The sequence below is a fragment of the Capronia coronata genome, assembly GCF_000585585.1.
Source record: "Capronia coronata CBS 617.96 chromosome Unknown acBCG-supercont1.5, whole genome shotgun sequence".
In the NCBI taxonomy this organism is placed as follows: domain Eukaryota; kingdom Fungi; phylum Ascomycota; class Eurotiomycetes; order Chaetothyriales; family Herpotrichiellaceae; genus Capronia; species Capronia coronata.
In genome coordinates, this window is record NW_006912897.1 from 2,629,795 (window position 1) to 2,642,683 (window position 12,889).

Genomic DNA, 12,889 nt, shown 5'->3' on the forward strand with positions numbered 1-12,889 from the left:
CACCTCCATCCCCTCTGTCATCTGCTGGGTTGACCTGGAGAATCTCTCTCTTCTCGTCGACGCATCCTTCGCGCCTTCGGAGCGTCCGCTAAAATGAGCACAATCCAGAATCTCAAGAACTTCATACGTCATGGCAAGCAGGCCAGAGTCGCAGATCCTCCCCGAGATCAACCGACGACCAATGTTTCGCCTGTACATGCGCAGCAGCAGAAGTATCATCATGGTATCAGCGAACCTGCCGTCACCCATCGACAACAGCAGCACAACGTCCCGCCTTATCACGGCGAGTATTCCGCAGCTGCCGTCGACAATCGCAATGTAGCGGCCCAGGCCGGCGCTGCCGCAGCCAACGTCACAGGCAAACACCAAAAGATTCACGCCGATATTGAAGCCCTTGTCGCTGAAGAGAGAGAACAGGCCAGCAAAATGCCCAAATATCCCGGCTTAGAAAGATACATCCTGTTGGAGAAGATGGGCGATGGAGCGTTCAGCAATGTCTACAAGGCCCGAGATACCCAGACTGGTGACAACGTTGCCATCAAAGTTGTCCGCAAGTTTGAAATGAACTCGAATCAGGTATGCTAGAGAGTCTTCAGGCATCGTCAGCCCTTCATGGCTCCTTTTCCTTTGCCCCTTCTGGCGTTGCCAACCCTGGCCTTCGTTGACCCCTCACCTGATCCGTTCGTCGCTCTTCTTGAATTTGTTGCATTGCGCAGAACCAACCTTATACTCACTAGGGCGACGCTCACCTTCATCCGAACTTCAAAAAACAACCAAAGGGCGTGGAGGTGCGCATAACCATCCTTTTGCTCAGCCCCTACCTTTGTCCTGGCACGCTCTCTTTCTTTTGGATTTTCAGATGAATCCCACCCTTGCTCGTTCAGAAGCTGACTCTCCTCCCAGCGAGCCAATATTCTTAAGGAGGTTCAAATCATGCGCCAGTTGGATCACCCCAATATTGTCAAACTCATTGACTTCTCCGAGTCACGGCAATATTACTATATTGTCCTTGAACTCTGCCCTGGTGGAGAACTGTTCCATCAAATTGTTCGCTTGACGTACTTCAGTGAAGATCTCAGCCGCCACGTCATTACCCAAGTTGCCAAAGCACTACGCTACCTGCATGAAGAATGTGGCGTCGTCCATCGGTATGTCCCGTGGTACGCGCGCGAATTGGAAGATGGCAGACTAACCTTCTTCTCAGCGACATCAAGCCAGAGAACCTCCTTTTCTATCCCATTCCATTCATCCCCACCCGCAACCCCAAACCGAAGGGACCAGACGAAGAAGATAAAGCTGATGAAGGAGAATTTATCCCCGGTGTCGGTTCTGGCGGCATCGGCCAAATCAAAATCGCCGACTTTGGCCTTTCCAAGGTGATTTGGGATTCGCAGACAATGACGCCGTGCGGGACTGTTGGGTACACAGCTCCCGAAATTGTCAAGGACGAAAGATACAGCAAATCCGTCGATATGTGGGCTCTGGGCTGTGTTCTCTACACGCTGCTCTGTGGATTCCCTCCTTTCTACGACGAGTCCATACAGGTTTTGACGGAAAAGGTCGCTCGCGGCCAGTACACCTTCCTCTCGCCGTGGTGGGACGATATCTCGAAATCTGCCCAAGATCTGGTCTCACACTTACTGACTGTCAATCCCGAAAAACGATACACCATCGACGAATTTTTGGCACACCCTTGGATCCGCAACGTCTCCGAACCCACCTATGCCGCCTCAGATGCTCCTCCTTTGGCTACCCCGCTGGCCGTGAGGCAAAAGCAGTGGGGCCAGGCAGGCAATCTTCCTGCGGATGTGTATTCGCTAGGTACGCCAGGCACTCCCGGAAAACGGGCGGATTTCCGATCTCCCGGTACTCTCAATCTGCGTGAGGTCTTTGACGTCGGCTACGCTGTCCACCGACAAGAAGAGGAAGCCAAGCGAAGGAAGAACTTCAAACAAGGTTACCGAGGCGCGGGTATACCTGGCGGTCTCAACCCGTTGAACGAAGACGACGATATGGAAGAAGAGGAGTACGAGGAGGAGGTGTCGAGTAAAGTCCCCAAAGCGCAACAACCATCCGATGTATCGAGTATGGAAACCAAGATGCGCCAGACCAACTTGGGCCCGCAGCCGTCATCAGCTGCACAAGCGCGGGCATCAGCAGCGCCTGCTCGAAGTCAACACCACAATCAACAGCAAGAAAAAGGTTACGGTCAGCATAGTGCCGCTGTTGCAGCGGCAGCCCGACAGAGTGTCGGACGGCGAAACAAGCAACCGTTTGAGCTCAGCCTGGATAATTCGACGCTCTTGGGACGGAGGAACAAGGTGGGCGGAAATCCTCAAGTCCAGCCTTCGAAGTTGAGGGAAGAACTTAGCGTTCGGTGACCACGTTTGTCCTGACTGGAGCGCTGGATGGCTGGACACAGCAATGGGAAATATGGAGTTCAGAGAGTTTCAGGTGAATTGTCTAGATCGCAGATTGACGTTGAGAAGCATGGTGCGCATGGCTGGGTTGTCTTCTTTGAGGGCTTGTGTTCTGTGAGCGCATTAGTGGCACATGATCCATCACGCAGCGTGAAGTGCTATAGGTGGCAGGCAGCAACCTGAATATCCTGGTGTAGGAAGATGAAGATGACGATTTTCTCTAAACCAAAAACATCTCTATCTTGAGCTTGTGCATACCTACCTAGGTAATATCGGACACATTATGAGTCGGATCAAGCCTCAGTTGAAACCAACTGCAGGGCGATAGGCGATGCCCGTAGCAATAACCTAATGATGCCACACTGCATGCTGTGCATGCCAGGGAGAGAATGATGCAGTGGCGGTAGCGACGGCAAAAGGACGACCGTTGTACGACGAGGCGGGATTCCCCCACATCTGGATTCTATCAGTCTCTTACTGTACTACAGAGTGCAGAGAGTACTACGTATCGGTATCTGCACTCCGCACATCCATCTTATTACTCTGTAATACTAATCATGGCGACATCAGCCTCTCCACCACTGGCGGATCTCGTACTTCTTCCGCCGCAGGTTTCTGTCCGCTCTCATGCCTCGGACTTCACCGCGCCTCGCTGTTTCTTTCCTTTCCATGTACGACGGACGACCCGCGGGACATCATCTTCAAAATGCAACAATGGTGAGTTTGCCTCTGAGAAGAAAAGGGGTGGTGCCCTTTCTTCGCGTCATCTGCTGCTTGACTTTTTCCAGAAGTGCAGGCTAGAGGCATCCTTGAGAGTATTTGAAGCTGCATATCCTTTACGGCCCTCCTTTGTACCTAATTACAATCACGTCTGTCCTTACCGTACCCATCGAGAGGACAAGTTCGCCTTCATCTGCGGGTGCCGTAGCATTTCACCTGCCATTATCAGTCCATGACCATCCACCTAGCTGACCAGCCGTCACACGGAACTTCCCTGAGCCCGAATCAGGACGCAAGCCGTTTCGATCAAGACGCCTTGGAATACAGAGAGCCTCCGCAGGCAGTTGATAGAGCCCAATCCACTCTGGACCCGGAGAAACAGACATGGAAAGAGAGTGAGCAGACGCTGCAGACAGAAGTCACGGTGGAGGGGGTCAAAGAAGAATCATACACCAAAGAGAAATCCGAATCCAAAGTGGAAGAGGGATCAGTCCTACGACGTCCCGCCTCCATCACCCGGCAGAATACCGCTCAGTCGGTCGCGGCTGCGCCGTTCACTTCGTACTGTTGTGACCTCGAAAGGCCTCATAGCCATGGGGCGTCTGGTTCAGCCCATTTTCGGCGCTCGTCGTCCACTTCTGCCCCGACCCTGAACGAAGTGGCGACTAGTCTAGCCAACGTCAGCAGAGTCTCGACCGATGCTTACGGAAACACGTATCCAGAAGGCGGACGACAAGCATGGCTCTGTGTGCTCGGGTCATTTTGCGGTCTCATGGCCGCTCTTGGGTAAGTGCTTCTCTGGTTGAGACATGCACTCTGAGTTGCTGACACTGGAAAAGTCTGATGAATACTTTGGGAACATATCAAGCATACCTCTCCACACATCAACTACGCGATTACACGTCGAGCACGATCGGGTGGATATTCGGCATCTATGCCTTTCTGTCCTTCTTTTTCGGCATCCAGATCGGTCCGATTTTTGACGCCAAGGGCCCCCGCTGGCTTGTCTTGAGCGGCTCGGTTCTCATGCTCGCCTCACATTTGCTGATGGGCGTCTGCCACCGGTACTGGCAGTTCTTGATCGTCATTGGCATCCTGGGCGGCTTGGGTACTTCACTTGTGTTCACTCCGGCTATTGCTTCCATCGGCCACTTCTTTCTTCGCAAACGAGGACAGACCACGGGCCTGGCGGCGGCGGGGGGCTCCCTCGGCGGAATTGTGTTTCCGTTGACACTCCAAGCGCTTTTCCCCAAGATCGGATGGGCTTGGTCGACCCGAGTCTGCGGACTGATCAACCTGGTGCTGCTGATCGTGGCCAATCTCTTTATCACATCCCGCCTCCCGCCTCGGAAGGCCACAAAGGAGAACATCCTTCCTGATATTCGCGTGTTCAGGGACCCGGTGTTCGCATTGACAACCATGGGGGTGTTTTTCGTGGAATGGGGTCTTTTTGTTCCCCTGACTTTCTTGAGCAGCTATGCCTTGTACCATGGGGTGCCGACCGACTTGTCCTACCAGCTGATAGCCATCTTGAACGTCGGGTCGTGCTTTGGGCGGTATTTCCCGGGGCTTGTCGCTGACCGGTTCGGCCGGTTCAATGCCATGGTCGTCACGATTTTCATGTGTCTGGTGTCAACACTGGCGTTTTGGCTGCCGGCCGGTGGATCGGTAGCGCTAATGATTGTATATGGCATTGTGTTTGGATTCGCCTCGGGATCAGGCATCTCATTGACCCCGGTATGTGTTGGCCAGCTGTGCCGGGTCGAGAACTATGGGAGGTACTATGCGACCTGCTACACTCTGGTCTCTTTCGGGTCGCTGACGGGGATCCCGATCGCGGGACAATTGGTTACCACGTGTAATGGTGACTATTGGGGGCTCATCGTCTTCACCATCTGCGCATACGCAGCGGCAACGACGCTGTTTGTCGCGGCAAGGGTTGCAGGCGCTGGATGGACTCTGAGGAGGGTGTTCTGATGAGGCGACAATGAATGAGGTGGATGCCAGTCATTCATATACGAGGATCGGGTATGAGTTTTGCAGGTTGAGATGTCGATGATAGATAGACGACATCCCATAACAAGTCGACGAGGCTATGAAATATGAAGACGAACATGAAAGTACACTCTCTCTATTCTGGAATGTAGTACGTACATGTAGTCACTCAGAGTCGGCTCTGGCTCCCCGCAAAAAGTGGCCAATCCTTATCCCATGGCGGTACTGAGTAGTAAATAATAATAACTGGGGAAATCTGGGGGCCAAAGAAACTCTCTCAACAGCTCCAGCTACAGAACATTCCACTGGCGTCGACCACCTGTGGCACCATGGGACCCATACTACCTGATATCGTGCTCTTGTACCTCGACGAGACATCAATCTTCCTTGCCGGCGCAGTCCCATCACCTGCCAGTGGGAGCAGCTTGATCCTCCCTGCATCCTAGCCAGCTTTATGAACTCCCACCGAGACACTCAGATGGATGACTGTGGGGTTATCCTTGGACTCCGATGGCTAGGTATTAAACAACGTTTATATGAGTGCTCACGGTAAGTAGATGTCGTCTCAAACGCTGGAATTGACTTCAGGTAGATGTCTTCTGCTCCTGATCCTCATGAGACGTCGACACTCCCCTTCCTCTGGCGTCCGCGATGGGGGTTTTCAAAGTTGGGTCCTCGCATTACCTCGAAGCGTTGTCAGTCACACATGGCCACCTCCACGAGAACAGTCTCCAGCCACGCCCGCCATTTGCCGATAGACGGCTTTGAGGTCCTCCCTCTGCATGAAAAGATAGAAGAGGAGCGGGTGCCTGACTACAAGGCCGAAAGAAAGCTATGCCAAAGCCGAGCTTAGCAACAACCTGGTATCTTGACTGGAAGAAGTCCAAATGTTCTACCCGGTGCGGCTCGGGGACGTCTTCCAGTCAGGGTACCAGGTCGTAGCCAAGCTCGGCTTTGGCACAGCTTCTACTGTCTGGCTTTGCCGGGACCTCAGGTATGTCCTTGATCGCTCCCTCTAGCTACTCCATGGCGTCTTACTGCTGGGGAGGTTATTGGTGATCTAGGGAGAATGCCCTTCTCACGCTCAAGGTTTGCATCGCGGGAGAAGATGCTACCAATTAGCTCACCATCTCGCGTCATATCAAATCAATCGATAGCGAACATCCTGACTAGGTGCTGGCAAATCGAGTCATCCAACTCTCCTATACGTTCCCAATCACCTACGGCGAGCCTGTCATTGCTGACTTCGGTGCTGCTCGTCTAGGAGAGCCGTGGCAGAAGCACTCCGGCGACGTCATGCCTGACGTCTATAGAGCGCCTGAAATAATCCCCGGCATGGACTGGGACTCCAAGATCGATATATGGTGTGTCGGAGTCATGGTATGTAGCGGCGCTCAAACGATCTCCGCAGATCGTCGCTGACACAACTGATCCAGATATGGGACCTGTTCGAAGGAGGCCGTCTCTTTCATGCAGTGAAGGACGGTCGCCTTGACGATGAGCTACATCTTGCTGAGATGGTCTCCCTCATGGGACCCTCTCCAGGGAAGTTTCTGGACCGAAGTGATATGTGCCGCCGGTACTGGGATTCTGAAGGTGAGTAGAATCCACGTCTGAGACAATGGACTATATGTTCCATTGATATGGCTTCGTTGACGATCAAAGGTAACTGGATCACCCCAACGCCCATCCCCGATCAGAGTCTCGAGATACGCGAGAGGCGTCTAGATAGGAAGGATAAGGAGCTGCTCCTCGCCCTCGCCCGTAAAATCTTACGCTGGCTCCCTGAAGAAAGGCCATCTGCGGATGATCGTTTCGAGGTCGAATTCCTGGTCCAGTGGCTGTCTGGAGAGACATGAGATCCTTGATGACTCAACAACTTGCACGGTCCGAGCAGAAGCAGCGCGCAACACGCACAGTCGGCCGACCAAGATAGATGGCGTCCGTCCCTTCACCACTCCGGTCGGTCACGTGCGAGGCCGCAGCAATTCCGGCCAGACCAATCAGAACATGGCACGGTCGAGATGTTTTGGCAGCGCGTATCATATTCCGGCCTCAAGGGAAACAATTACTTAAGAGCTAAAGGGCTCATGGAGGGGTCGCAAGTGGGCTTGTCCTAGCCATCGTCACCTGGCCGCGTGGCATTGGTATGTGGCAGTCTTTGCTCTGCTCTGCTCTGAGATGGAAGATGGGCGGACGAGGCTTACATACCAGTCCATGCAGTTCCACGCCTGCAGACACCACGGTCGTCACGGGATGGGGCAGCATATCGACCGCGCAAGACGTTGCTATGCTCAGAATACTGCCTTGGAGGAGTCGACTGGTTCACCAAAGGGCGCTGCCAGCCGACAAACTACTACTCACTACTACTACTAAATACGATGGAGGCCATGCCAAGACAAGGCTGCATCTCCCTCCGGCGGCGACCATCGACGACTTCAGATGTGACAATGACCCTTGAATCAACAGACTTACCTTTGGTATCCATGCTGAATCCCCCGAAGCTCGATTGTGGGGGCTCAACATTCATCAGAAGTGTCGCACTTCTCCTATCATGCCCAACCCAGATGATGAGGGTCGTGGCCGGTTTTAATTCCGGCCACGATGATATATACACCTTGTCCGCCCGGATCTTGTCAGACACCTTCTGAAGTCTGAAGCAGACTGTCGTGTGGCTTCTGATTGGAATCCTTCCGAACCAAGAATATCACGTGTCCTCCTCAGCCATCATCGACCTGTCTTGGTTCAACATCATACCATATTGGCTCGCACAATACCTTTGCTCGCCCAAGAAACTGCACCAAAACCGCCATTCATTACTACGATGGCCTATCTTAACGAGTCTCCCCCACTGCCACCCCTTTCCACCCTGTTCCCACACATCAAGTCCGATGCCACGACCCTTCCTCGATCCATTGACCCTTTCATCATCACTACCACGACAGGCTTTCTGCCATGCCGGCCACCTCTGGTGCACCTGCCTGCACAGTTTGATGCCGCCACCAAGATTGTCGAAGATATGCCGATCGTGAAGGAGGATGGTTCGTCAGGCCTGCTTGCAACGTTCAAGCTAGGGCCCCTGATTGACTCCGGAGCGTTGCCGGACCTGAGCTCTCATATCGCAGACCTACGCATCAAAGGTGCGGCCGAGGACGCGTACGATCTCGAAGCCGTCACCGCCCTGTTTCGTGATTACAGTTTCCTGGCCAGCGCTTATCTTCTGGAGCCTTGCTGGGAGTCCTGGTCCAAGGACAACGATGGTGGCTACGGACTGGGTCGAGCAGTGTTGCCGCAGTGTATTGCCGCGCCTTTGGTCAAAGCTGCTGACATGTAAGTGACTGAACACCGCGGCTTGCCTGCCTACATTCCAAACCCCGTAGTAGCCAAGCTGCATGGTCCTGCAAACATGCACTTACTCACAAAATCCGATTCAATAGTCTCGACCTCCCTCCCTTCATGTCCTACGCCGCCTCGTACGCCCTGTACAACTATCGTCTCGTCAATCCTAACCTTGGCCCGAGCGTCTACGAGAATCTACGACTCATCCGTGCTTTCGAACGTGGTCTTGACCCAGCCAGCTCCGAGGCAGGCTTCATCCTCACGCACGTGCACATGGTGCAGGAAACCGGCCCGCTGATTTCCGGCGCCGTCAATCTGTTGTCGACAGTCGAAGGGTCTTCCAAGGACACGACGGCCGCAGTAGCTGCATTTCAGACCATGTTGTCCGCCATGACACGCATCGAAGCACACATGGAACAGATGTGGACGCATTCCCTGCCCAAGGACTATCTGTCCTACCGAACATTCATCTTCGGCATCACGTCGCAGTCGATGTTTCCAAACGGTGTCATCTACCAGGGCACGCGATACGGAGATTCCAAACAACTATACTTCCGCGGCGAGTCCGGGGCGAACGACAGTATCATCCCACTGCTCGACCATCTTCTCGAGATCCCCATGCCGCAGAATCCGCTGACCGAGATTCTGCGGGATTTCCGCTCCTACCGGCCCAAGCCTCACCGAGAGTTTCTCGGCTGGGTGATGAGCAAGAGTGCCGAAGTGGGCGTCAAGGCATATTGCACCGGTCGTGGTCGACACTCTGAGAACCGCGACGTTGATGATGCAAACGCGACACTCCTGCCCACCCTCTACCTCAAACTGCTGGACCATGTGCGCAGTTTCCGCTGGCGTCATTGGCTTTTTGCCCGCGAGTATATCATCAAGCGCTCCTCGCATCCGACCGCGACCGGCGGCAGCCCGATCGTCACGTGGCTGCCCAACCAGCTGTTCGCTGTCATGGATCTCATGGAGAGTGTCTATCAAGACAGTGGATTGAAAGAGGCGGTCGACGCGGGAGACATTGATGACAGGGAAGGCAAAGTCGTCAAGGAGATGATGGATAATGTCACGACCCAGAGAGAGAAATTGGATCGTGAGGTCAAGAAGTACTGCGCCGAGCGAGGGGCGTGATCGAGTAGCCGAGATTCGATAGCCATCCTGTAGAGAGGCTCGAGATGAATGTCTAGGTATCGATGCCTTTGCGTTCCGAGATGGCATACATTCCTGTCTAATATAGAATGGCATCCAGTCAATGTTGCTCAAGGTATAGATCGTTGCTCGCGTTCCACAGCCTTGTCTGGATCAGCCTCGTCCTTTGTAGCGACCAAATCAATTGCAACTGTATGCCCTACGAGGCTCTGGACCTTCTTCATAGTAGACCGATACTAGTGACGACTCTGCACGATAGATAGCATCAATCACTCTCATTCTAGATCAGAGTGTTACTATCGCATCCAGATCAAAGTGATATTGTGAGGTGTGAGTGATCTTGTTCACCCGAATTAGCCAACCAGCGCTGAGCATATCGTCAGCCATAGACTGATTCCTGCTGCATGCAGTGACAGTCACTGTGAAGCCTGTATTCACTGCAACTGATCTCAGCGACGCCGCAAAGATTATAAATATCCTCTTCGCGACCACGCTTCTCCCTCTCTCTTCCTCTCTTCCTTCCTTCCTTCCTTTCTTCAACAGCTTCATCAGTCCAGACGACTTTTCCATCGCGATATCAACGTCTTGTCCAACTCTTCCTCTTCTCAGTCGATGACCTTCTCCTCTATTGTCCATATGTCGCGTCAAGGATGAAATCATGTTGTTCATCAGCAAACTAAGTCGCCGATGGTGAGTTCTGAGATCGACTCATCTGACCTCACTTGTTCTTTGATTTTGACTGACCACATTCCTCTTGTCGCAGGCGCACCAGCGAAGTCTCGATCAGACAAAAGGCGACAGACCATCCTCACTTGAGAAGGCCTCATCCTCTGCCACAAAGTCCTCTTTGTCACGCTTATCATTGCGATCATGGCCACAATCCGAGTCCTTAAGCCCAGTGCGTCGCCAACCTGCGCCTTTGCAGAAAGGGGAACCATACAACAGACACTGATGTCACATGCGCGACAAGATAAGACAACGTCAATGACAACACATAGTACGATGGACTCCTGTGTTGAAAGCAGCGCAGTTGCCTTCACTCATACAGCGGATGTCTGGAACACTCAAAAAACATCGGGCAGTGAAGACCGGTACAGGCATTCATTGTAAGTCTTCACACATAGTTCTGGATCAAATTGCTGATGATGGACTCCAGGAACTTGAGTCCAGGATTCCACACCAAGCAAGTCACATCGCAAGAATACATGCAATGTGCCTATCAATGGCTCCAGTGTGCTCTCCGTCATGAAATAAACGTCCTGGGACTTCATCATCGGATTGAGCCCCGGATGTACTGGTCAAGTTGAGGCAACAGTGGGCGCCATGCCCTGATAGCCTGCAGGCAATCAGCTCCTTCCAGTCATCCGGTATATAAATAAAAATACCTATGGTGGCACGTGGTGACCGTATTCCTGGTTCGTCCACACACCACCTTTGTTGTCCTCGTCCTATCATTTTGCTGACTGCCAAGCTAGATGTGCGCTGCAGACTCGTCGGTGGCCAACCCAAGGGTTGCCCTGGAACGTCTGGGATTCCTGCGAGGTGTGGCGCAACGGGCAGCGTCTGGTCCGCTCCTACGGCCATTGCTGCGCTCAACCTTGCTCGACGATGTTCGGTTGCGCGGCAATGGCCACCATCAACCCGAAGTTTCCAGCAGTAGGAATGGGAGGGATAACACCAATCTGCAGGTGCTTACAGGAAGCCCTGCTCCTGCTTTCTGTCTCCAAAAAGGCCGATGACCGAGTCTTCAAAGCAAGACTCATGGAGGCAAAGCGGTGACCGTTGGCTGTTGTATCATGGAAAACACATCAGTAAGTTGCGATCTCTATTGTGCATGGCCTCAACCCTGACCTCCACAAAGCACAGTATGACTGGATGAAGTCGCATCTGGTAATACCACCCTTGGATCATCGACTCTTAGCCTGGTGTGTTTTGCTCCTAGGCAAGGACAGCACACATGGCTACTCCGTCGACCAAGATTCATCGAGCAAAGAAGCCTGGTACTCGCTCGCTTCCGTCAGTAGGCAGCGCGACTGGCATACAATGGCTTTGAGCCTCGTCCAGACCGTGTCTCACGACTGTCTGACTTGTCGATGGACCATTCCATATGCCGATGCGTGTCTCTGCGCCGGTATATATGATTTTACCAACATGGTGGCGGGTCAGCGTCTTGCAATGGTGAGTCGTGTTCTCCAACCGGCCTTGTTGTTCGAAACATTCACTGACCTTCTTTGGCATCATCGCTCGACTGTTCACGTGGTCGTGTTTGGACTTCACCTTCCAAGGCACGAGTGACAAGAGATTGTGAAGTTTCTTGCATAGAAAATGCAACCACGCCATCTCACCTTTTTCTCTCTCTTCAAAGCTTGGAAGAGCAAAGTCCAGACACGATCACCACAACAGCCAGCTCAGTTGCCAGTCATTTTCTAGCAAAAGCAGTACCCCAACATGCCAGCAAACAATCTTTCGGGAGGTGGTGCATGGATTCCTCAGTCGGGCGGCGGTCTGCGGTATTACACCACAGATGAGGTCAACGCCTATATTGGGCTCCTCATGCTGTCTCACGGCGATGCCGTCGAGCAACACCGTCGGTCACGACAGGGTGATTCATCTAGTTCGCAGGCCAAAGATGGACAGTCATCCGTTCATGGGCGCTCGAACTCTGGTGGAGGCGGCTGATGTCCCTGACAACATACAACATACGGCCACGCCTTCACCCACTGCCAGAAGATCTTGCTTGTCGACAAGCGAGACGATGGAGAGGAGCAACCGGGCGCACTGGTAGATCGGCTGGTGGCACGCGACGACACGCTCAATTGGAGCCCATACTACCTTCGGAAGGCGCTGGACTATGCCGCCGCCACCACCTCCACCGCCAACGACGCCGAGGTCCGGGCCAAGCTTCGCGATCGGGCAAAAGAAAAGCTGGCTCTGGACAAGTGGCGGGTCAAGAGCAGGGGTCAAATACCGGCGGGAGGAAGGATCAGGATCAAAGAAAACACCACAGTTCTCAACTTCGCCGGCCACTCAACAGCAAAGGCACTGCAGTGCTCAATACTGAGGCAAGACAAGCTCGCCTGTGCACACATCCGACGGTGGAAAGGAGAGGAGGCTGGGGCAGAAATTGGGACCAGGAGAGAGGCATAGGGAGTGTTGAAACAAGACAGGATGGAATGTGTCGTGGACAAGCCTTCCATGCACGTTGGTAGCATTTGGGAGCTGGGTGATTCGGGTAAAGACCGTCGACAGCTGGCATACAATGGCTT

The 12,889-nt window shown here is 53.3% G+C and overlaps 5 protein-coding genes across 5 annotated transcripts; all 5 read left to right on the plus strand.

Annotated features, from left to right (window-relative positions):
• Positions 1-93: 93 nt before the first annotated feature.
• On the plus strand, positions 94-2,381 carry A1O1_06630 (CAMK/CAMK1/CAMK1-RCK protein kinase; the record flags this gene model as incomplete). Its single annotated transcript, XM_007727508.1, has 3 exons — positions 94-576; positions 904-1,148; positions 1,205-2,381. 3 exons carry the CDS (start codon positions 94-96, stop codon positions 2,379-2,381), a joined length of 1,905 nt encoding a protein of 634 aa, XP_007725698.1.
• A 991-nt stretch (positions 2,382-3,372) lies between these two features.
• On the plus strand, positions 3,373-5,117 carry A1O1_06631 (uncharacterized protein; the record flags this gene model as incomplete). Its single annotated transcript, XM_007727509.1, has 2 exons — positions 3,373-3,926; positions 3,980-5,117. 2 exons carry the CDS (start codon positions 3,373-3,375, stop codon positions 5,115-5,117), a joined length of 1,692 nt encoding a protein of 563 aa, XP_007725699.1.
• A 905-nt stretch (positions 5,118-6,022) lies between these two features.
• On the plus strand, positions 6,023-6,994 carry A1O1_06632 (uncharacterized protein; the record flags this gene model as incomplete). Its single annotated transcript, XM_007727510.1, has 5 exons — positions 6,023-6,129; positions 6,200-6,224; positions 6,309-6,515; positions 6,572-6,731; positions 6,801-6,994. 5 exons carry the CDS (start codon positions 6,023-6,025, stop codon positions 6,992-6,994), a joined length of 693 nt encoding a protein of 230 aa, XP_007725700.1.
• Positions 6,995-7,959: 965 nt separating this feature from the next.
• A1O1_06633 (indoleamine 2,3-dioxygenase) lies at positions 7,960-9,605 on the plus strand (the record flags this gene model as incomplete). The annotated part of the gene is made up of 2 exons (XM_007727511.1): positions 7,960-8,465; positions 8,573-9,605. The coding sequence occupies 2 exons, from the start codon at positions 7,960-7,962 to the stop codon at positions 9,603-9,605; spliced, it is 1,539 nt and encodes a 512-aa protein (XP_007725701.1).
• Positions 9,606-12,071: 2,466 nt separating this feature from the next.
• Positions 12,072-12,770, plus strand: A1O1_06634 (uncharacterized protein; the record flags this gene model as incomplete). Its single annotated transcript, XM_007727512.1, has 2 exons — positions 12,072-12,266; positions 12,351-12,770. 2 exons carry the CDS (start codon positions 12,072-12,074, stop codon positions 12,768-12,770), a joined length of 615 nt encoding a protein of 204 aa, XP_007725702.1.
• Between the last annotated feature and the right edge of the window lie 119 nt (positions 12,771-12,889).